General features: G+C 29.9%; 1 protein-coding gene across 1 annotated transcript; it reads right to left on the reverse strand.

Annotated features, from left to right (window-relative positions):
* Positions 1–345: 345 nt before the first annotated feature.
* On the reverse strand, positions 346–7337 carry LOC122509728. The gene is made up of 3 exons (XM_043623964.1): positions 6388–7337; positions 2324–5431; positions 346–1247 (listed from the first exon to the last, which is right to left on the reverse strand). The coding sequence occupies exons 1-3, from the start codon at positions 6830–6832 to the stop codon at positions 1021–1023; spliced, it is 3780 nt and encodes a 1259-aa protein (XP_043479899.1). The 5' UTR covers positions 6833–7337; the 3' UTR covers positions 346–1020.
* Between the last annotated feature and the right edge of the window lie 15635 nt (positions 7338–22972).

The following is a 22972-nucleotide window of genomic DNA, read 5'->3' on the forward strand; positions in this document are numbered from 1 at the left end:
ACATTCAGCCTAAATAAAAAGAGAAGATTAGATTTAATTAGAAACCATTTTTATTAAATCAAAATAAGTTTGTTTTTTTATAAAGTAGAAAAATATAACACTTTATATCCTACTGTCCATCTACTACAAACTTGTAACAAACATACATACATAATAATTTATAAACGAAATAAAGTTTTTCGCAACATTTTTAAACACTTATTTTTTTTTAATAATAAAATAAATTTTTGTTTTAAAAAATAAAATCTGTAAATATTGCGACTTACTTTTAAAAGAACTTTAAATCAACTTTTTTGATATTTGAAGAATAATAAAACTTGAAATAATGAAAAATTAGAGCTGTGAAAAATTATTTGAATCGAATGGTTCGAAGTTTTTCGTCTAAAATATGTGTTGATAATTCAACATTCGAGTTAGTCCAATTTGAATGTCTAGTATTCGAAATTTGAACCGAACCAAGGTTTGTTCGGTTTTGGAGCCCTAAAATGTCGAACATCGAAAAACCGGCATTCGAGTTAGCTTAGTTTTTGACATTTGACATTTCAGCGCCTCAAAACCAAACAAAAGTCGATTCGAATTAAAATTTGCACAGCTATATGGAAAATAATGAATCAAAGTGAAGTGCTTTCTAATCATAAAAATTAAACTGATTTTCTCTTTCAGAAATGTTTTTCCTTTAATTATTCATTTACGATTTCAACATCGTAAATTGTGCAAGGTTCTGTTTTTTTATAAAGTAGAAAAATATAACAATTTATGTCTATCTACTACAATATTATGACAGACATACCTAAATATAAATTTATAAACGAAATAGAGTTTTCTGTAATTCTATAACAAAGGTATTTTTCTTAAATGAATTAAAAATATTCTTGTTTATTAAATAAACATTGAAGCCTGATAATATCACAGCTTATTTAAAAATATCTTTGAATGAGTTTTTTTGGTATTTGGAAACAAATAAAACTAAAAATGATGGGAAATATTAAAACAAAGTAAAATTCTTCTTAGTTATAAAAATTAAATTGATTTCCTCTTTCGGGAATCTTTCTTCCTCTGATTGTCAATCCAAGTTTTTAATTGTTGAGGAGCACGGTTTTTCAATACCTCGTTATTACTTATTAAATCTTGACAAGTATGAAGCGAAGGAAGTTTTGGCAAACTCTTTAGGGGCCCAAAAAAATTTGTTACTACATCCTGTTCTTCCGTACTCCACTTTGTTCTTTTAATTTTAGAAATCGATGATCCTGTAATCAAGAAACAAAAAATTATAAAACTGCACATGATATTTGCAATTGAATAATTTTACCACATTTACGTTAACTTTAACAAGTGGTAAGGTATGATTTAAGAAACTTTAAAATTGAAAAGATTACTTATGGAATATATATTTCTTAATAGATTTTTGAACAAAAATAATTTGCAATAGTATTATAAATTTTTTTTATAATTGAAGGGCTACATAAAATAAGGGGACGAACGCATGGTTGAAAGGGATAATATCAGTCAGGTAGCAGCGAGCGGCTCAAGGCTCGTCACTGCTACCTGACTGGTACTATCCCTTCCAAGCCTCGCGTTCGTCCCCTTATTCTATGTAGCCCTTCAATTCTCAGGAACAATAGAGAATCTACGTAATGTACTGCTCCGTGTGGCAGGGTGCACGTAGATTTCATCGAATAAAAAAGCTTTTGCCTTTATTTATAGCAGTTAGACCTTTAAAAGTATGTATATAGTAACTATGCTTTGAGATTACAAGAAAAACTAAGAGATAGATAATATAGGCTATAGTGTTTATTTTCTTTTTTATTATATTCTAACAGTTTTGGGATATTTATATTTTTTTGGGAAGTTCCTAACAATATTCAGTGACTGTTTGCAATTAGCATATTTATAGAAATAAGTAAATATATTAATAGATACAGTGTAATTACAACATAATATCCAACAAGTATTAAATATTAAAATAGATTTTCTTAGTAACTTTGAATTTCCCGATACTTTTATTAGTAAGGTAATATTTTAAGAAACTTTTAAATTGAATGAGATTACATTTGGAAAGTATAATTTCTACTGGCTTTTCAAACAAAAATAATTTGCAATTATATTTAAGAAATTTTTATTAATTTTTAAGAACAATAATGAATTTACGTAATGTACTGCTCCGCGTGGCAGGGTGCACGTAGATTTATTTTAATAAAAGCTTTTGTTCCTACTACTTCTTGTGTTTTAAATGCATATATTGGTGGATGTTCCTGCACATTCTCAACATTTAAATACTATTAAGAAATTGATATTAATTTATAAATTTAATAAATATACTTACTATAACAATTTTTGCTTTCCTCCTCGTCGCTGGTTTCAAGTTCAAAATCTGAATCGCTCCTTTCTTCGGCTATAACAGATTTTCCAACACGTAGTTCTGAAACTGAGCTATTAGCGCTGTTTTCATTTTCAATTGCAGCCTGTAAAAATTTCGATACCTCGGTTACGTCTTTGACGGCATTAGGTAGTCTGTATACATCTTTATGTATCTTTTCATCATGCCCCATGAAATTCGCCAAATCTTGCATCTCATTTTCATTGATTCCTAAAACTGCACTATAAGTTGCTAAGTGCTTTCGAAGAAATGTGCCGCGAAGTGTTTCCGGCATTGTCGCTCCACAATCTTCAGAGAATTTACGCATTAAAGCGCAAGCTCTTAAATATGGCTTCGAATGTTTCCTTCTCTGATAAATACCAAAAACGTATGGATTTGTTTTTTTTACGCGAGCATGTTTTCGATTATCGATAATGCAATTAACGAATTGCACTAGTTCTTCATCTAGTAATGCGGGGACGGCACGTCCCTTTTTGCCATCAATATTTATGCGAACAAATAACTTAGATCTCTTTTGTTTTTCGGAATCCATGTGAGAATAAAGATCAGGGTGTACATTTTCGTCTACAGATTCTCTATTCATAAAATCATCGATTGAAATTCTTTCAACTTCTCCTGCCCTTTTTCTGTTGAATAACTGTAAAAGAATTAATGTGCATTCTGATAGCAGTTTCCAAGCTTCTAAATCAAAAGATTGCTTTAAAATATTAAAAGATTTCGTACAATTTTCTTTTAGATGCTTATACAAAGCATTAATATCCTGTTTTAAAGGTAAATTAATTTTTTTGGCACGTTTTGCTTTTATCTGATTTTCTACTACTTTTTTGTTTACGGCAGTAGGGAAATCTTCCTCAAAAAGTTCTAAGAATTCGGCAGCGCTTTTCTTTCTTTCTTGATATCCTTTTTTTATGCACTCAGCGATCCAGACTTTCATACACTTTTTGATTAAGGTTCCCAATTGTGATGCAACTGATGGCGACGCAAATAAACCGGTTTGTTCATTATAACCCGCACAACTTCTCACAGCATGTTTAAATGTATCATAGTTTTTTGAGTGCAGTATAAGGAAAAGTTCAGTGAGTTCTTTATTTACTTTCAATGCAGCTTCTTTAAGACGTCCAAGAAGACGTAAGTTTGCCCTAATTGAATCATACTGTTGAATTTTAGTATACTGCTCGCAAAATCTATTTCCCATTAGTATTATTAGCAAATCGTAACGAATTATACGTACAATATTATCATCATTCATCACTGGAAAGATTTCATTTCGTAAAATGGGAGACGCCCGTTCATGGATGAAGCCCTCTACGCGTCGACCTGAGACTTTTATTTCTTTCTCACCTTTCTTGTGAAGAGGATCACACTGTTTATAGTGAATGTGAATAGTCTTTTTCGAAAACGCCCCTAAACACATAGAGCAATGAATATAATCCTCGCCATTATTATTATATTTTTCTTGACGTCTTCGACACGTAAGTAAAACTCCGGTATTATAGTCCTTATTTGTGTTATGTTCATGATTTCCCTCCTTTCTAATTTTGTCAATTACTTTTCTTCTTTCGGCCGAGTTTTTAGGTAAATTAATCATTACTTTAACGTCTTCTTCTGTGTAATGTTTAAGTTCCAAATGTCTTGGCAATTTTGTGGTTAATTCCTTACAATAACGACAGAAATTTTTCTTCAAAGAAGAAGAACCATTAACTTTTGACGGAGGTACAGTTACTACGCGAATATCAACAGGAGGACCTACAATAATATTATCAAGACATTTTTCCGACGTATCTGACGCATTTTTAGATATATTGACGGATACTGTAGCAGAGGAATCAGGCACAAAATCTGGATCGTCAGTTAGATCTGTATCATTTGCATCAGTTACTTCATAACTAATAGAAGCAGAAATATCATTATTTGTACTATTACCTTGAAGAGGAGTATCATTACAAGAAGTGTGCATTTGAATCTGAATATTTTCAGGCAATTGAATAACAGGAAGCTCAAGCTCATGGACAATACATTCTAGATTATTTTCAGTATTATTATTCGGATTGTTTTGCTGGCAATCATTAAATTCTTTAAAATCGAATTCATAAACCTGATTGACGATATTTCCTGTATTAGTGTTTTTTACTAGACATTTAATATTGGTTAAATCAAGATCATTTTGATGATTAATCTGTAAAGAAGGTTCGAATGATGTAGAATGATCTTCAGCGTTCTGATTGTTAATCGATAAATTTTCATTTTCAAAAAGCGTATTTGACAACTGCAATGTTGACATGTCTGATACGTGCAATTCACAATTTTCAAAAGTATCCTTAATAGGTGTCGAATGAAGTTTTACAGTATTTTTAGATATTAATGAGCTCCTCTCATTGTTTATGCACTTTACGAGTATTTCCATTTCTTTTTTTAACTGTCCTGCAAGTATTACCGAAGAGGACATTTTAGGACGTTTGGATTTATTTGGATTGAGGTTATCATCTGTCAATATAGCGCGTTTAGAATATGTTGGTAATTTTTCTAATAAGACGTATGGTTCTAAAGAAGTAGAAAACTTTTTCGGTATAATCTCATCTTGGTAAGCCTTAGAATTCTTGTGTTTTCTTTTTCTCGAAAAAGATTTAGAAAGCACATCAGTTGGGTAATTTGGTAATTTTTCAAGCATAATTACTGGATTACAATAAGGAAGTTTCGTTTTAATCGATATTTCCGAATGTGTTAGTTCTTTAGATTTCATCTGTGGAATCGGTTTCTCGGCTTCCAGTGGTGACTTGCTCTGAATCGGTTTTACGGAATTAACATTTGTCTGGGATTCAATCGATGTCTCAGACTGAAGCGGTTTCTTAGAATTAACAGGTGTCTCGGATTTAATAGGTATTTCAGACTGATTCGGTTTCTCAAAATTATCAGCTGACTCGGAATGTTTCTCAGATTTATATAGTGCTTCGAATTGAATAGACGTCTCGGACTTACTCGGAATCTCGGATCGAACAGATGTTTGGGATTCGATCGGTGTCTTTATTAGTTGACCCTTTTGTTTCTTTGAGATAGCTGAAAACAAAAAAATTAATTACAAAAGTGACTAAGTTTAACTATGTAAGAAATATTTATTACTTGTTTTTCAAAGAAAAATAATTTGTAAATCTTTAATGGAAGACTTGTTACAATTTTAAGGAATAATAGTTAATCTACGTAATGTACTGCTCCGTGTGGCAGGGTGCACGTAGATTTCATCGGAAAAAGCTTTTGCCCATATACGCTTTAGAATTTTAAGAAAAACTAAAAGATAGATATTATAGGTTATATTATCCGACATTAAAAAAATATTGAATAGAATTCTCTTAGAAACTTTGAATTTTCTGATACTATTATTAGTAAAGTAATATTTTAAGAAAATTTTAAATTGAATAAGAACCCTTCTGGACGATATATTTCTTAAATTACTGGTACTTGTACTCGCAGAAGTTGTTAAGCAACTCCTGCAGGTAGGAAGGCAGCCAGCTGAGATGTGAGAATACCCTTACTGGCTTTTCAAGTAAAAATAATTTGTAAATATATTTAACAGATTTTTTAAAATAATTTTCAGGAACTACCTAATGCACTGCTCCGCGTGGCAGGGGGCACGTAGATTTAATCTAATATAAGTTTTGCACATAGTTGCATTGTAAACCGTTTCACCGACAAAAACAATCACAAGAAGAATGTTCCTGTCTGAAAGGTTAAACTCTTAGTAATCCAAAATACTCTCTTTTTTCGACTTTTATCAAAATTATATGAAAATAAAGTTTAACTTTTTTCACTTTTTATTCCCGTATATCCTAAATACAAAACGGGTTTCTTTAAAATATTCTTGTATTTTCTAAACCGCTAAAAACCAAAAGATGTCTCTAGAAAACCAAGAGATAATCTAAATACTCCTGTCTTATAAAGAATTCTTTTAACTGAACAAATTAACTAAACTACAAGTAAAATAATTTAAAATATAAAAATTGTCACTAAGATTTTACCTTTTTTTAACCAAGGATTGGTATTCAAAACAGATCTGCGCATTTCTCCATAATTCCACAATAGTTCACAATCAGGAGCAATATCCTGAGTCGCCTTAAAAAACACACGGGGTATTTCATTTATAACTTTAAGAAAAGGTTTAATGTTTTCTTCATTTGAGTGGTTTATAAGACGTCCTTTATAGTTGCTTTCAGCAGTAGCGTCAATAAACATTTTTTTATCACGATATTGAAAGTCTAAAACGTAACATCCTAAACCTTTTTCTTCGTAAACAATCTGGCGCTCTTTCATCTGACTAGCGCTTGTGACCAGCTCGCCAATATACTCCAGAATAGTTTCTCCTTTTTTTATAAAATGTTTAGTAAAAACACCCCGGTTTTTTGATTCTGTATCGCGTACATCGAAGTCACTTTCATCAATCGAGGGCAGGTCAAGTATATCCATTTTGAACAATCACGACCAACTAAAAAGAAATTTAAAATAACTGATTAAAAATATTTTGACAAAAGAGTTTAAATGTGAATATAGTTAATGAAGAGGACAACTTTCTAAAATCAGCAATATACGAATTTTATCTAGATGGTGAGGTTTTTAATTTAAACTTGTTAACAAGACTGGACAGTGGTACTCCTATTAGCTTTTTAAGAAAAATTGTAAGCACTAACTTGATTGAATCATTTGACACGAATTCTTTACAATATACGGGCGCTAATGAATCGAAACGTAGAATATTCGGACGAGTAAATTCAAGGGTCAAACTAAGACATCTGATTAGATTTATTAATTTATTAGTAGTTGACGATAAAACTATGTGTTCGCCGGTAGTTTTGGGTCGCGAAGGTTTTGCTGAATTTGGTTTTAAGTTAATAGAATCACATAACAGTTTTCTGGAATCAGCATAAGAAATTTTGAATATTGACATAGAAGATGTTAAAGTTGATAAAATTAAAAAACCGCTGCCAAGTAATTTTGGTGTTCATTTCATGAACACTTTGCTTCCTCATAGAAATAATAAAATTTGAAATATAAGAATTACTTTTAATAAAAGGGTTAAAAATCATTAAATCTTGGTCCAAAAAATGTGTTTTTATATATTCTATAAGATGGTAATAATAGTTTAATAATTACACATAAATTAATAAACAAGAATGTTGAAAAAATGATATTTTTCACAATTGTTGATTTTTCAAATACCAATAATTTCATAATTTCTGCCCGAATCAGGTTAAAAAATAGGTCAATCGAAGCGTGTTTTAATGCTCTTCAAGTTGGTAAAAATTTTTTGAAGTTACTTTTACATAATTAAAAAAAATTTTTATAAAAGTCAATATTTTTCCAAATTTTAGATTTTTAAAAGTTTAATATCTCCGGTTAATATGGACGAAAAATGTTCAATTAGAGCTCAAAAGATGCGTCTAAAAAAACTCTACAAAACTAAATACAAAACAAAGCTAAACTTCTACATTTTTCAACAAAATTTTCAAAAAAGTCTTATTTTCTAAAATTTTTTATTTTTTAAAGTTTAATATTTCCGGTTAATATGAACGAAAAATATTCAATTAGGGCTCAAAAGATGCGTCTAAAAAAACTCTACAAAACTAAAGAAAAACATTTATAAGTGTCCTAACATTTTTTTAAGTTATGTCCAAAAAACGTTTTTTTACAAAATGAAAAATGCAAAAAAAAATAGTTGAACTTCATGAATTGAACTGAAAATACTCTCATTTTATGTCCCCCGGGGAGACCTACAATATAAAAAAAAATTGAGGCCTTTAGCTCTTTCTCGTTCGGAGATATCGAGGCAAATGTAATGTTAGTACACACACACACACACACACATCCGGACAAATTTTTAAAATCCGTTTTTTGGACTTCGGAGGACAAAATACGTCGAATTTTTTTTTTATTTATTTAGAACATTTATACGCGGAGTTCCTGTGCATATATATAGTACTAAAGTATTAGGCATAATAAAAAAAAATTTATAAATATGTCAAAAAATGCCAGTCCAAAATTTTGCTAATACAAAGCTTCCTTTATGAGGAAGCAATTCAAAAATTAATGATAAAATTTCGGCCGGAGATAGTCATAAAGTTGAAGATCTATTTCTCGCGGAATATATTATTCCAGGGAGACCAGATAAGTGAGATATTGTATTTCATACACAGAGTACACCTATATATACTACAGCGCGTTCAACCAGTTAGTCGCGTAGAGCAGCCACCGAGCACACACCACTGGGCCGCACCGAAGTCATAAGTCCCCACCGCGCAACTTACCTGGCTAGCTACGATACTTCTATATACCTGGCCTGCAAGAGTAATTTCGTCAGTTCGTCGTCAACCGAACTTGAATTTCGCTCCGAGCCCGAGAGAAGACAACTCTCTCCTTTCCCTCTATATTTCCTTTCTTTCTACCTAGTGCAGGTAGGCAGTACGTCAGGTACGTCTGTGGCTGCCAACCTAGACAACTTCCTAGAAGGAGCTGTACTCGAGACACAGGTACGTCAATGCAGCAGTAACTCGTGTTCGAACCCTGTGAAGAAGAGGTACTTCTCGACCTTTACAGAGTTGACGCATCAGGTCGATTCTTAGACTCGAGGTACATCGCGAGAGAATATGACACCTGTCAATCATTTATTCGCACTAGCCTCGTGTTGGGCATGAATACCGTGAACGCGAATCTCGGTATCTAGACTCTCTCTCACCGATTTTGGGAACAAAATCTACCTAGCGTTCACGATTCTAGCAATCGTCCGCATCGTCATCTAGGGGTACTTCTAGATAATACCCACGCGCATTAAAAGATTAGAACCTCATCCGATAAATAGCGGCATATCAATGTATTCTAGTTCTCGAAACAAAATCTAGCAAAAACGGTAGAGAAACGTAAAACTCGAAACTAACCTGTAACGCTGAAACTACCCGTCAAACTCGAAGACTCCGAATGAAACTAGCGAAAGATATCTCGTAACTGTTATTTCTAGCTCTGTCTAATATGTTCTACATTTATCTTATTTGTTAAGTTTCCTTTTGTTATATTTTTATTGTTTGTAAAATATACTTTTTTACGAAGATTTAACTACCGCCTTATTAACGACTACACCTCTGCTCTAAAACACTATAAAAATTCGTCCACTAGTAAAAACTGTACAAATTCTAGATGGCGCTCACGTCATCTTAGTAAAATTTATAGAATTTAACGAATTAAGAACCCGGACTCCATCCGACGAACAAATCCTTTGTCAAATAAAAGTCTAATCATTACAACGGTCACTATTTAGAGAAAAGCAGAAATTAAAAGAGATTTTTAAAAAATTGTTAGAATTAGAGCGAATAGAACCGAGCGAGTCCGAATATGTATTAACAATTGTTATGATTAAAAAGGAAAAGGGCAAGTTGCGTCTATGCATTGATTATCGTGTGATAAATAGACATATATTCGAAGATAATTATACTTTGCAATAATTTGAAGATCAGCTCGAAATTTTAAATAATAAGAAATATTTTACTTGTTTAGATTTAAAAGATGCCTTTCATCATGTCTTTATCGCAGAGGAATAAAAAAATGTACATCTTTCGTTACTCCTATAAAACAATTTGAATTCACTTGTATGCCTTTTGGCTTAAAAACAGCACCTTCACGCTTTTAAAGATTTGCTAACGCGGTTTTCAAAGACTTAATTGACTCTGGTGATGTAGTCGTGTATTTAGACGACTTACTTATAGCTGCAATATCGATTGTTTATTGAAATTGTTATAAATTAACAATAATAAATTGTTTAACAAATAAAAATTTTATTGTAATAATAGTAAAATACATTATTTATTCTTAGTAAACAATAATAGTGAAGTTCATTCATGATTGCAACTTTTTTTTACATTATACAAAGAGCAATACTCGTAGTATGTTGTACATTGAGGGTACATGTGTAGACAATAGCTATAAATAAACAATAAAAAATACAAAAAAAAAATTTTTTTTCGTAATGATTTATTACCGTATCCAGAACAGCTATTGAAAATGATAGTAAAATTTATCATTTCAAATTCGAATTATGGATAAATGAATATTTTACAGGATAAATTTTACCCTACCTTACGCTCGCCAGGTTAAAAAGAGCGTAGAATTTAATTTTAAAAAGACAATCTAACGTGTTTAATGCCCTGAAATCAAAATTGTCGAAATATTTGATTCTAGCAATATATGACCATCGAGCTGAAACAAAGTTGCATTGTGATACAAGCTCGCTTGGGTTCAATGCGATATTAATGCAGCGTAAAAAAGTGTAAAGTTTCATCCTACCTTTAATTTTTAAAGAGAGCGATTGAAGTTGAGAGCCATTATCACAGTTTTAAAATCCAAATGTTGGCTATTGCTTACGCCTTACATAGATTTCGAGTTTATCTTTTCGGAATCTCGTTTAAAAAGAAGAAGATTAATATCTAAATTTCCAGGTGGGTTATAGGGCTTCAAAGTTTTGGTTATATTTCAGAGCATAGAGAAAGAAAGCCAATGAATCATGTCGATAGTTTGAGTAAGCGTAGTAAGATTGATATTGTTAATGACAACTCTTTCGAAACAAACTTAGTGGTAGCTAAAAATAAGAATAAGGTGATAGTAGAATTGAAGAAAAAAATCCAGTTCCTTCAAGATAAATATTTTGAACTAAGAAATGGAGATTTGTACCGCAAAAAGAGATAACATTAATACGCTTTTATTTAATGTCCCAGATCTAATACAAAAAAATGTACTTTTTAAGTGTCGTGACAAATTAGGGCACCAGGGGGTATCGAATGTATATAATACATTGCGCAAATGTTATTGATTCTCAGATGTGAAGAATAAAATAATTCAGCATGTTAAAAACTGTTGTAAATGTATTGCGCTTACGCCTTCTTCGGGTAAAATCGACGGTAAAGTCGATTCACACCTATTCCTAAAGGTGACATACCCTTCGAGACAATACGCATATAGATCACGTGGATATATTTAACGAACGGGTTAAATCGAAATAATAATGCTTAATAATAATAATGCTTTAATAAATTCAAAAATTTTACCCGAAAAAAACTATGAAGTCGGCGGAAAGTATATCTAATTAAAAAAACTGTTTTACCAATTAAAGCAATCCTAGAATTGTTATTTCGGATAGAAAAACTTTATTTACTTCACATGAGTGCCAGGAATTTTTTAAGAAGAATTACATACACCATGTAAACGTTGTTACCGGTTCCACGCAAGCTAATAGACAAGTGTAAATTGTACATAAATCATTGAGCCTAGTGTTAGGAATATTAATCGATTATGAAGGGGGTAAAAGTCAATTCAGATGGCAGGGATTTCGAAGTAATACACGCGAGAATTGATAATAATATTGTTAAAATATTGTAAAAAATCAGGAACGATATGCAACGAATGCGGATAAAAAGCGAAAAGATGCGCATGAATATGAAGGTGATTTTGTCATGATTAGAAACTTCAATTCAACTAAAGGAGCGGCTCCTAAAATAATTCCACGATTTAATATATCCTACGTAATTTCAAAAGCTCTACAAATTAACGATTTGTTATAGAAAATATTGAGGAATTTCAAGTTTCCCAAAGAAAATATGAAGGGGTTTGGGAACCAAAAAATATGCGTCTTTGGTGTCTAAATAAATAAACATGTGTAAAGTATAACATGTATGTAATTTTTAAAAATAGTGTGTAAGTCTTATAATGAGAATTTTATTTTGTCTCTTACTTTCATTCTAGTAGTAATAAAACATGACTCTACCCTAGGGCATGACGTAGTCAGGATGGACGAACTGTAATGTAATTGTATAAGTAGTATTCGTATTGGAATGTGATGAATGAGCAGCCGAGGTAACTCGAAATTAGGCGAAAGCCTGCGATTAATGCGGTAAGAAACCAGACGCTTGTCAGCCGTGGATTTTATTAGACGCAATTGTGTTAATTGTTAACAATAATTTTTAAAACATTGCTTTAGAACCATTTTTCACAATTATCCTGAAATTACACTTTAACTGTCTTTTGTTTTTCCGTGAATTGACACCTTACACACATATATATATATATATATGTATATACTAGGTGCCGACCCCGTCTTCGACGGGTCTTTGTTTCTACTAATTCATTTAACTGAGTGTCTACTAACAGCATTATTATTGGTATATAACAAATTTCATTGAAACTACATTTTGTTAACTTTTTAACTCTAAAATTTTCTTTAAATCTATTTTGGAAGTATAAAAAGTTTAAAAGTTGAAAGAATGTAGTTTTAATGAAATTAGCTAAATACCAATAATAATGCTGTTAGTAAACACTCTGTTAAATGATTAGTCGAAACTAAAACATGTCGAAGACGGGTCCAACAGCTAGTTTTTTCAATATTTCAAAAACGTGTGAATTCTCCTGTTCTTATTAATATTTTTTTAATTAAAAAATTTATATACCTTCCTGAGGTTAATATCTTACTTTTTTCCAAGTTTCATTCAAATAAGTCGACGCGTTATTTAGTGGAAATTTGAAATTTTTTTCTAAGAAAAATAATAGACACTCTGTTTAACTTTTGTCTTTACATTGCTCTGGCTGATGAATTTTAAAATCTATTAAATTTGTTTGAAACTTGTTACTCGAGGGTTTTTGAGATCGCTGATTACGAATCTAAAGTCAGATTTTCAAAATTCAAAATAGCGTATCGAATATGGCGGATAAATATTTAAAAATTTAGTCTAACTGACGTGAAACTTATTACTTGGGGGTTTTTTGGGTCGCTAATCACGAATCTGATGTCTTATTTATAAAATTAAAAATGGAGGATTTAATATGGCGGCTGAAGTCTTTCAAAATTATTTGATTTTTTTATTAAATGGTATCTAGGGGTTTTTGGGGTCATTAATTAAAATATATAATTTGTAACTAAACTTTCTATTCGTAATTGGTGGCCCCATAAACTTCAAATAAACAAATTTTAATAAAAAGCTATAACTTTTCTAAAATTCCTCCGCCATATTAAATTTATCACTTTGAATTTTGAAACTTAAACTTTAGATTCGTAATCAGTGACCTAAAAAATCCCTGAGTAACAAGTTTAAAGTAAATTCGTCAATTTTAAAAGATTGATCCAACATTTTTCATTTTGATAATCTGGCTTTAGATTCGTGATTAGAGATCCCCCCGAGTAATAGGATTTAATTTAATTCGGTCAATTATAAAAAAATCGTCTGCCATTTTGAATTTTAAAAATCGGACTTTAGATTCGTAATCAGCGACCCTAAAAACCCCTGAGTAACAAGTTTCAAACAAATTTAATAAATTTTAATAATCTGACTCCAGATTCGTAATCAGCAACCTCAAAAACCCCCGAGTAACAAGTTGTCCTATTATTATATCATCATACGAAATACTTGTAAATAAATGTTTAAAAATTAGTTTTAAAATTAATAAATAAATCGAATTGTTTTGATTTTCATATAAAAATCATGATTCGTATTAGCTCTGCTATTTGATTAATGTTGTGGAATGAGATTAAAAATTTAAAAAATTATTTCATCTCTAATAATATAAATAATTTCGATCATCTTCTGACTAAGCTATTGAAAAATACAAAACTAAATTTAAAACAGAACAAAGTTAAATGCAAATGTTTTGATATATTAAATAAATTTTCCAAATTTTCTTTATGTATATATATATTGGGCATTCTTTGTAAAATTTTACTCCCTATCTGTCCTTTTTTTATTTAAACAAAAAAAGTGGTAATAGGGCTTTAATTAAAGCTTGGAACTTCTATTTTTATTTGCATCGTGGCCTTTTTTAAAAATTCAAGATGACGGACTTCTACGTCGATTTAAAAGAGCCGTGGAGTATAAGAAAGTTCTACTTTTTTTGCTAAAGAAATAGGAATTTAATAGTAAAAGTAGTTTATGATTAGCACAAAACTTAATCTTTATACGTACTTTATTTCCTTTTATTTACATAAAAGAAATGTCAAAATAATCGATCCAATATGGCCGTCAAAAAAATAAATCTTCGTTAATCTTTACGAAACTTGCTACTATAGGGTTATTTAGGTCGCTGATTACGAATCTGAAGTCAGTTTTGCAAAATACAAAATGGCAGATCCAATATGGCGGACGAAATTTTAAAAATTTCCTGAATTTGCTTGAAACTTGCTTCTCAGGGAGTTTTGGGGTCGCTGATTACAATTCTAAAGGCAGTTTTTTAAAATTCATAATATTTTGCTTAATATTTACAACTTAAGGCTTTTTTCAGTCTCCGATTTCAAATTGAATGTTATTAAAGAACATAAAAACGTCGGATTTAATTAGCAGATTTATTTTTTAGAAATGGTCCTACTTTCTTTAAAAGTTGTATTTTAGAGGTTTCTAAGTCGCTCATTACGAATATGATGACACTTTTGCAAAATTAAAATTAGCAGTTTTAATATGTCGGTAAAAAATTTAACCAATTGTTATATTTTAGATTAGATATTTTATTTAATTTTCATAAAATTGAGTTGGAATGTTTTGTTAGTTTTGTCGTTTACAAACGGGGATTTTTATGCAAAAAGCCTGAAACATCTTTGTTTATGTTGATCAATAAATTATGTAAATCTACTTTTTTGATTAAAAATGTTATTCATTAAGTAGTTGTTTAATTATTGTAGGATTTTTACTAAACCATAATGTTTTTCCAATTTTAAATAACTGCAGTGAAGAAAGTTCTATAGAATTATTCTATAGAATTATTCTATAGAATTACTTAATAAAATTCTATAAAACATTTTATAGAATTTATCTAAAGAAATTTCTATCTAAACAATTTTTTAATAAATTTGACATGATACTCTATAGAGTCATGCTATAGAATATTTTTGTAAAATTTTCTTAAATAGGAACAATGCATTAACTAATTGAAAATATTAAAAAGATTTTACTAATTTAGATTTAAAAAGTATATTTAAAAATTTATTTTTCTTGTAGCACAGGCTATTTTTATTTTTCAATGCATCACTATGACATTTATTTTTTTCATCATTCTGACCAGTAATCAGCGACCCCAAAACCCCCTGAGTAACAAGTTTCAGGCGAATTCAAGGAATTTTTTTAAATTGGATTATTTCTATTTCTTTTCATGCAAGAAAAGAAATAGAAGTTTGCATAAGTGCAGTTAAGGATAGTCGGGTAAGTTCAGCTGCCAGCTAGGTTCTTTTTTTAGATAACTTTCTAAACAATAAACTTTTTTTAAAAACTATTTTTAAGAATGTTGTGTAATATTTTTAACACATCATTCTTAAAAAGTAATATTTCAAAAAATTTTAGGTCTAAACCCGAAAATCTTTGGTTACATAAAAATTTTGAGAATCCAAATGCATTCGGGTACTTAATAAATATGAACTTTACAGGACGCGTGTTAGAAGTTGATTTTCTGTGATAAGTGGAGACCGCCTTTCACTACTACAATTGTCGGCTTTGGTTCGTCAATCCTCAACTTTAATCGTATGGTAGTAGAGGAATGTGGACATGCAGTAATCGTAAATTATGCCCATATTTAATAAATAATAACAAAGAAAATTATTAATATAAATAATTTTTATTTTTTTATATGAAAAAGCGACTCAAAATCTATAGAACGACATCAAAATCTCAAAATGGATGTTTTCCGGGTTACGTGCCTTTTCTCGTGGAGCGACACATAAATTTTTACTAGTTGTAAATAAACAAATAGATTTATGATTTTAATATAGTGTGTTTTCATATATCTTAGCAAATCAGTTGATTAAAATCTTTTAATACATAAGAATAGGGTGTAATTATTTTGTAACAGTTAAAAAATAGATATTTTTTTATTTCCAGAATGGATATTTTTTAAATTGCGCAAAGTTCCATGTTTTCAGTGTTTCAGGAAAATGTACGGAATCCTATATATCCCTAAAATTTTGAACGTTCAAATGAACGACTTTATTTTCTTTTTACTTTAATTTTCACATTTATTACAAAATTTTGTTTTTTTATATTAAAAGAATTTATATTTAATTGCGGAAATATTCAATTAAAATGTTCTTTCACTTAAAATTAGTAATTTTTAAAAATATTGGAATCCAAAAAACTATTTCGTTCATTTGAACGTTCAAAACTTTTAGGGGAATAATCCTATTTCTTTGAACCAGAAACTTAAAACTCTTATAGGCGAATTGAGAAAAAATAGGTATTGTTTATTTTTGACAACAAACTGTGTATTATTTTTAGGAACGATTTTAAAAGAATTAAATGTTTGTAGAGTAAATTAGAATGGTCTATTCCTATCAATAAACCGGGGTCCGATTTCAAATACTGAGACAGATTTCCGCAACGATTTAAAGCTGATAAATCATAGTGAAAAAATTTTTTAAGCAACTTTAATTTCTAATTTTTATAAGCGTAAATTTTTAAGAAACTGATTTCTTTTCTTTGATTATACGTAAAAAATTGTTATTTACACAAGTACAATATTTTTCGCATATTTTTAAGTTGAAATAAAAAATTCAGCTTATTAAAGAAAGATTTAATAATTTTTTAATACATCAAGTTTTCTCATAGATTAATAAATTATTATAAGTAAAGTACTCGGGTATCAAAACAATCTATTTTGAAAAATTATGGTTAAAAAATTTAATTCTATTCATATTATTTTCTTATCTCATTTGGGTAAAAATTTAATAAACAGTCGGAATATAAGTTTGTTTAATGTCATTATTTTTATATTTGAAAAAAGGTTAAATAAAATTTTGAGTTTCTTTCGGTAGAAGTGTAAGGAAATTAATTATCTACATTTTAAACATTTGAAAGTTATATTGAAAACGCTTTAAATATTCCAAATTAAATTCTTCGCCTTTCCACCAAGGTGTACACTCGGGTAGCAAAGTTTCAGTACATTTGGACTATTTACTTGTAAATGCTCGCTTTACTTCAAATTCAAATATTTCTGTAAAAATAGGTGCAACAGCTATCAAACTAAGATCATTTTAAAGGTCAATAAATTTAGAGTCAAATAGGCAAAAAAAATAACCAATTTAATAATTTAAATATGAAAATATAATTCTTTAAAGTTAGAGATTTTGTGTAAAAATTGCGATTTCGTAATCCGGAGTTTAAGCGAACGCCAATTAAAGAAAAAATTTCTTTAAGATTTGACAGTTTTACAATATAATGTACAAATTCCACTCTTTAATTCGAGACCAAAATCTTTTATAAGTATTCAGTATTTGCCTTAAATTCTGTAAAATAATTACTCTTGCTTTCTAAAGTTTTCAAGGAATATAAATTGCAAATTCGTCATTTCTGTTCACTTGTTTTATCAATTAACCAAATTTTTGAAAAGTGAGCATCTCTTTGTTATTGTAAAATTTAAAAAATTGCACCTTGAAATAAAATAAGTAATATTGACAGAGTTAAAATTTGTAACATTGTAAGAAGAGGGATAAATTTCATGTAAATAATTTAAATTTACTACAGTCAAGAGGTTCAATATTTTCAAAAGTGTGGTTAATTGATAAAACAAATGAATAGAAACGACGAATTTGCAATTTATATTCTTCGAAAAATTTAGAGCAAAAGAAATTATTTTTATACAATTTGAAAAAAATATTTCATATTTGTAAATGATTTTAGTCTAGAATTAAAGAATGGAATTTGTACTTGTTATTGTACAACTGTCAAGTCTTAAAAAAATTTTTTCTTTAATTGGCGTTCGCTTGAACTCCAGATTCCAAAATCGCAATTTTCACAAAAAACTCTAACTTTAAAGAATTATATTTTCAAATTTACAATATTAAATTGGTTATTTTTTTTGCCTATTTGACTCTAAATTTATTGAGCTTTAAAATGATCCTAGTTTGATAGCTGTTGCATCTATTTTTACAGAAATATTTGAATTTGAAGTGGAGCGAGCATTTACAAGTAAAGAGTCAAAATGTACTGAAACTTTGCGACCCGAGTGTATTTAAAAATTTAATTTGTGTTTTCCTTTTAAATTACGAAATTAACATTAGACTAACTTCTGATTTTGCTTAACGTTTGATTACCGATTAAAATATTTAATAGTCAAATTCACTTTTTCTCTAAGCAACTTATCTTAAAAATTTAAGTTTAACAGTAAAAATAGAATCGTAAGAATATGAATACTCTATATTGTAAATTATAAGTTTTCTCCAAATTTGGATTCATAAAGTACATATTAAACATGAGTAGAAATGTAAATGCAATACAGAGGTTATAATTTTTAGAGAAATTTTCTGTTTTGCATTTTGCATTTCTGCTCATATTCATTCTCAAGTGAATAAAAATATTGTAAAAATGGTACCTTCTATGATATTAAACATTAAAAATCTTATTGAACAAATAATTTTTTATTATTTTTCTCTTGGAGAATGAACTCTATTGTACTCAGCACGATGGATAAAAAACTAGAGGACTAAGGATGCGTACTAGGGATGGACGATACCTAAAAAAAGTATCGATTCTCAGGAATCGATTCTCCAAAAGTATCGATTCCTAAGAATCGATTCTTTTTGAAAAGTATCGAGGAATCGAGTACAATACTAATTAGCGTTCTTTTTAAATATAAAAAAAAATAATAATAAACAATAGCAATTAGACATAATAATAAAATGATATTAATATTAATTTAAAATCTTAAATAACTGTAATGAATGAAAGCATTTTTAATAAATTGAAAAGTATACATTTCTTTGCAAGATTTCAAACCAAATTTTTATAGGTTATATGATGTGTTGCAAAAGATTTTATTTCATGAAAAATGTTAACACTAATGCAATTACTAATTTCTTAGCTACTATTGCACAGTTTTCATTCTTCACATTTATTAATTAAGTGGAAAAAAGGACTCAAAATCGAAAAAAGTTAAAATCGTTAAAATTAAAAACACGTTATTCGATTCTCCCACAAATAAGTATCGATACCAAAAGAATCGATGCTGTCAAGAATCGAAAAAAGTATCGATTCTCAAGATGGAATCGGGGCGATTCCAAACAGCATCGAGTAGAATCGTCCATCCCTAATGCGTACGTATCTCAGGATGCAGTTTGAGAAGAAGAATTTACTAGCTGTTACTAGATATAGTGAATTACAGTAAACGAATCTAATGGTACGGTCACAGCTCCGCATGCAAAACTAAAGGCTAACTTTAGGCCTTTCTCCAATAGGTTCCTAAACCTCTGCGTTGCGTCAGTTGCTATGGCAACATGTGCTAAAATCAACGCAACACAGTCGTTCGCAGACGAACGAAGACTTTTGGGAACCTATTGGAGAAAGGCCTTTAGAATAGAAGCGTAACCGGTATCGTAATCGCAATCGCTTACGGATGAATGAAATAGAGAAGGATATATACAATATTTATATCCTTCTCTAACTCATTCTTTAGTTTGTGATTGCGATTACGGTTACGTTTCTATTCTGCGTTAGCCTTTATGCATGCATGTTGCTTGCACAAGAGTGAAAAAGATTAAAATTATTTAATCTCTCCCACTCTTGAACGCTACAATCGCAACCTGCATGCAGAGATGGGTACGTAACATACTTCAGGCTGCTTCTACATATCTTCTTTTTCAATGACGCGAACAAGATGCACTGTTTAGGGTACATTTATACGACGGTCGGTAGAAAAAAAATTTACCGAAAAAGTCAAAATCGCGTTCACACTTCGCTTTTCCGATATAATGGAAAAACTGTTTCTAGCGGGAATTTAAAAATTTATATTTTATTAAAATGAATTAACACTGTTTTAAGTAAGAAAAATCAAGTTTTTATTAGATGAATATTGTTTTTTAATGATTTACAATAAGAAGATGAATTTTCTTCATAAATAACCATGTAAATAAATATTAATTAATTTTTGTTTTGAAAAGTTGTAAGCAACGTCACAGCTGTTGTTGATGCGGAATTTTGTGTGAAATTGTAAGTATAATGATAAATTATTAATTAATATTTATATAATTTAAATAAAAATGTTTAATGGGGATATTTAATATGCATTTTATTATTTGTATATATAAGTATAAGTTATTTTTCGAAAAGTAGTAGATGTAATTGTGTACATAACCTATAAATGTATGACAACCCTTCAACATAAAGCAAGTAAATTTTTTGTAAACATAATATGCAGTTGTAATTTATTGTTTGATAATTTAAATCCCTAATAAATCTTTATTTGGTTTTGTTTAATTTAGATTAGTAACGTTCATAATGAAATTTTTTTCACACAAAATTCCGCATCAACAACAGGTGTGACGTTGCTTACAACTTGTCAAAACAAAAATTAATTAATATTTATTTACATGGTTATTTATCAAGAAAATTCATCTTCCTATTGTAAATCATTAAAGAACAATATTCATCTAATAAAAATAACTATTTTCTTACTGAAACAGTGTTAATTCATTTTAATAAAATATAAAATTTTAAATTCCCGCTAGAAACAGTTTTTCCATTTTATCGGAAAAGCGAAGTGTGAACGCGATTTTGACTTTTTCGGTAAATTTTTTTTCTACCGACCGTCGTATAAATGTACCCTTAGGCCTTTCTTCATTAAGGCATTTCTCCAATAGGTTGCTAAAACTGTGCGTTTGTCCGCGTGTGCGTCAGTTGCTATGGCAACATGTGCTAAAATCAACGCAACGCAGTCATTCGCAGACAAACGCAGCCCTTTGGGATCGTAAAGGCCTTTCTCCAATAGGTTCCCAAAACTCTGTGTCTGCGTCGGTTGCTATAGCAACACATGCTAAAATCAACGCAACGCAGTCATTCGCAGACAAACGCAGAGTTTTTAAGGCCTTTCTCCAATAGGTTTTAAAAAGTGTGCGAATGACTGCGTCTGCGTCGGTTGCTATAGCAACACATGCTAAAATCAACGCAACGCAGTCATTCGCACACTTTTTAAAACCTATTGGAGAAAGGCCTTTAGATCCTATTGGAGAAAGGCCTTATTGGAGAAAGGACTTAAAGGCCTTTCTACAATAGGTTTCTAAACGTCTGCGTTGCGTCAGTTGCTATGGCAAAATGTGCTAAAATCAACGCAAGGCAGTCATTCGCAGACGAACGCAGACGTTTGGAAACCTATTGGAGAAAGGCCTTTAGAATAGAAGCAAGGGGTGTTTACGACATTCGCTCTCTGAGCGCTCTGAAATTACGAAACGTGATTGGTTGGATTAGGGGAATTGTGAATAGGGTTAGAGGAATTGAGGACTTTGATTGGCCACAACTCTAACTTGACAGTTTCCTGCTCTGCTTTTTCGCCCCACGGAGATAAACGGAGCGTGAAAGTAGAGCACGAAACTGTCAAGTTAGAGTTGTAGCCAATCAAAATCCACAATTCCCCTAACCCGATTCACAATTCCCCTAATCCAACCAATCACGTTTCGTAATTTCAGAGCGCTCAGAGAGCGAATGTCGTAAACACCCAAGGTGGTAAGTTCCCAAATGCGCCACGAATCAATTGCGCCACTGGACAAAAGCCCCACATTTGTCGTATTTGAGGAAAGTGAAAAGTTTGCTCGAGAGATGGAGCTAGGTGTTCTTGGTATAGACATTTGTCAAGTGAATTCAATTTCTTGCCAATTTCGCTCCGTATAGTGAAAATAAATTTAAGTGAACTGTTAATTAAATGGTAATTAATTAAATGTTCTATATCAATTGCGGATAACATTTTTGAGGTAAGTTGCTGTTTTTATTTTATATTAATAATAATAATAATAATAATAAATATTATTATTATTATTGTTTAAAGAAATGTGGAAATTTTTTTTAATAACTAATTTATGAAACATTTTATTTTTAAATCGTTTTTATTTATATTTTTTCTTTGGAATAATTTAATAATTGCTTTAATATTAAGATTTTTTGATATTTTCAAAAGCTCTTTATTTTTATAGAATTATAGTGAATATAACACAGTGCAACATTTTTGAGGTCATCGAATGTGCACTAAGTTTTGACTTCAGTTTCTGAAAATACTTATCGAAACTAGCAAAAACCTATTTCAGTCTTGCTAGATTAGCTCGGATTTGAATTTTATCGACATTTGAATTTTTTTGAATTTTCATATTTTTCAGTTTTCTAATATGGGCGGATGGGAACACTGGATATTAAAAGTTTATTACAAATATTCGCAATGTTCACAATTTGAAAAGCAATAATCCCTCTTCAATATTACAGAGAAATAAAAAAAATTTGGTCGAAAATTGTTCCAGTTAAGATTTTTTTTTGACTTTTTGTATTTTTCGGTTTTCTGATACGGGCGAGTGAGAAAGCTGACTATTAAGAGATTATAAAAAAAATTTGCAGTGGTCACCATTTGAAGAGCAATAATTCATCTTTAATTTTTGACATTTAAAAAAAAATTTGGTCGAAAATTATTCGAGTTATGAATTTTTTTTGTAATTTTTCAAATTTTTCGGTTTTTCTAATACTAGCGGGTGGGAACTTTGTCTATTACAAGTTTATTACACAAAATTCGCAATTGTCATCATTTTAAAAGCAATAATCTCTCTTTAAATTCTATTAAAGAATAAAAATTTGGTCA

This window comes from Leptopilina heterotoma, unplaced genomic scaffold (assembly GCF_015476425.1).
Source record: "Leptopilina heterotoma isolate Lh14 unplaced genomic scaffold, ASM1547642v1 Lhet_12, whole genome shotgun sequence".
NCBI lineage: Eukaryota > Metazoa > Arthropoda > Insecta > Hymenoptera > Figitidae > Leptopilina > Leptopilina heterotoma.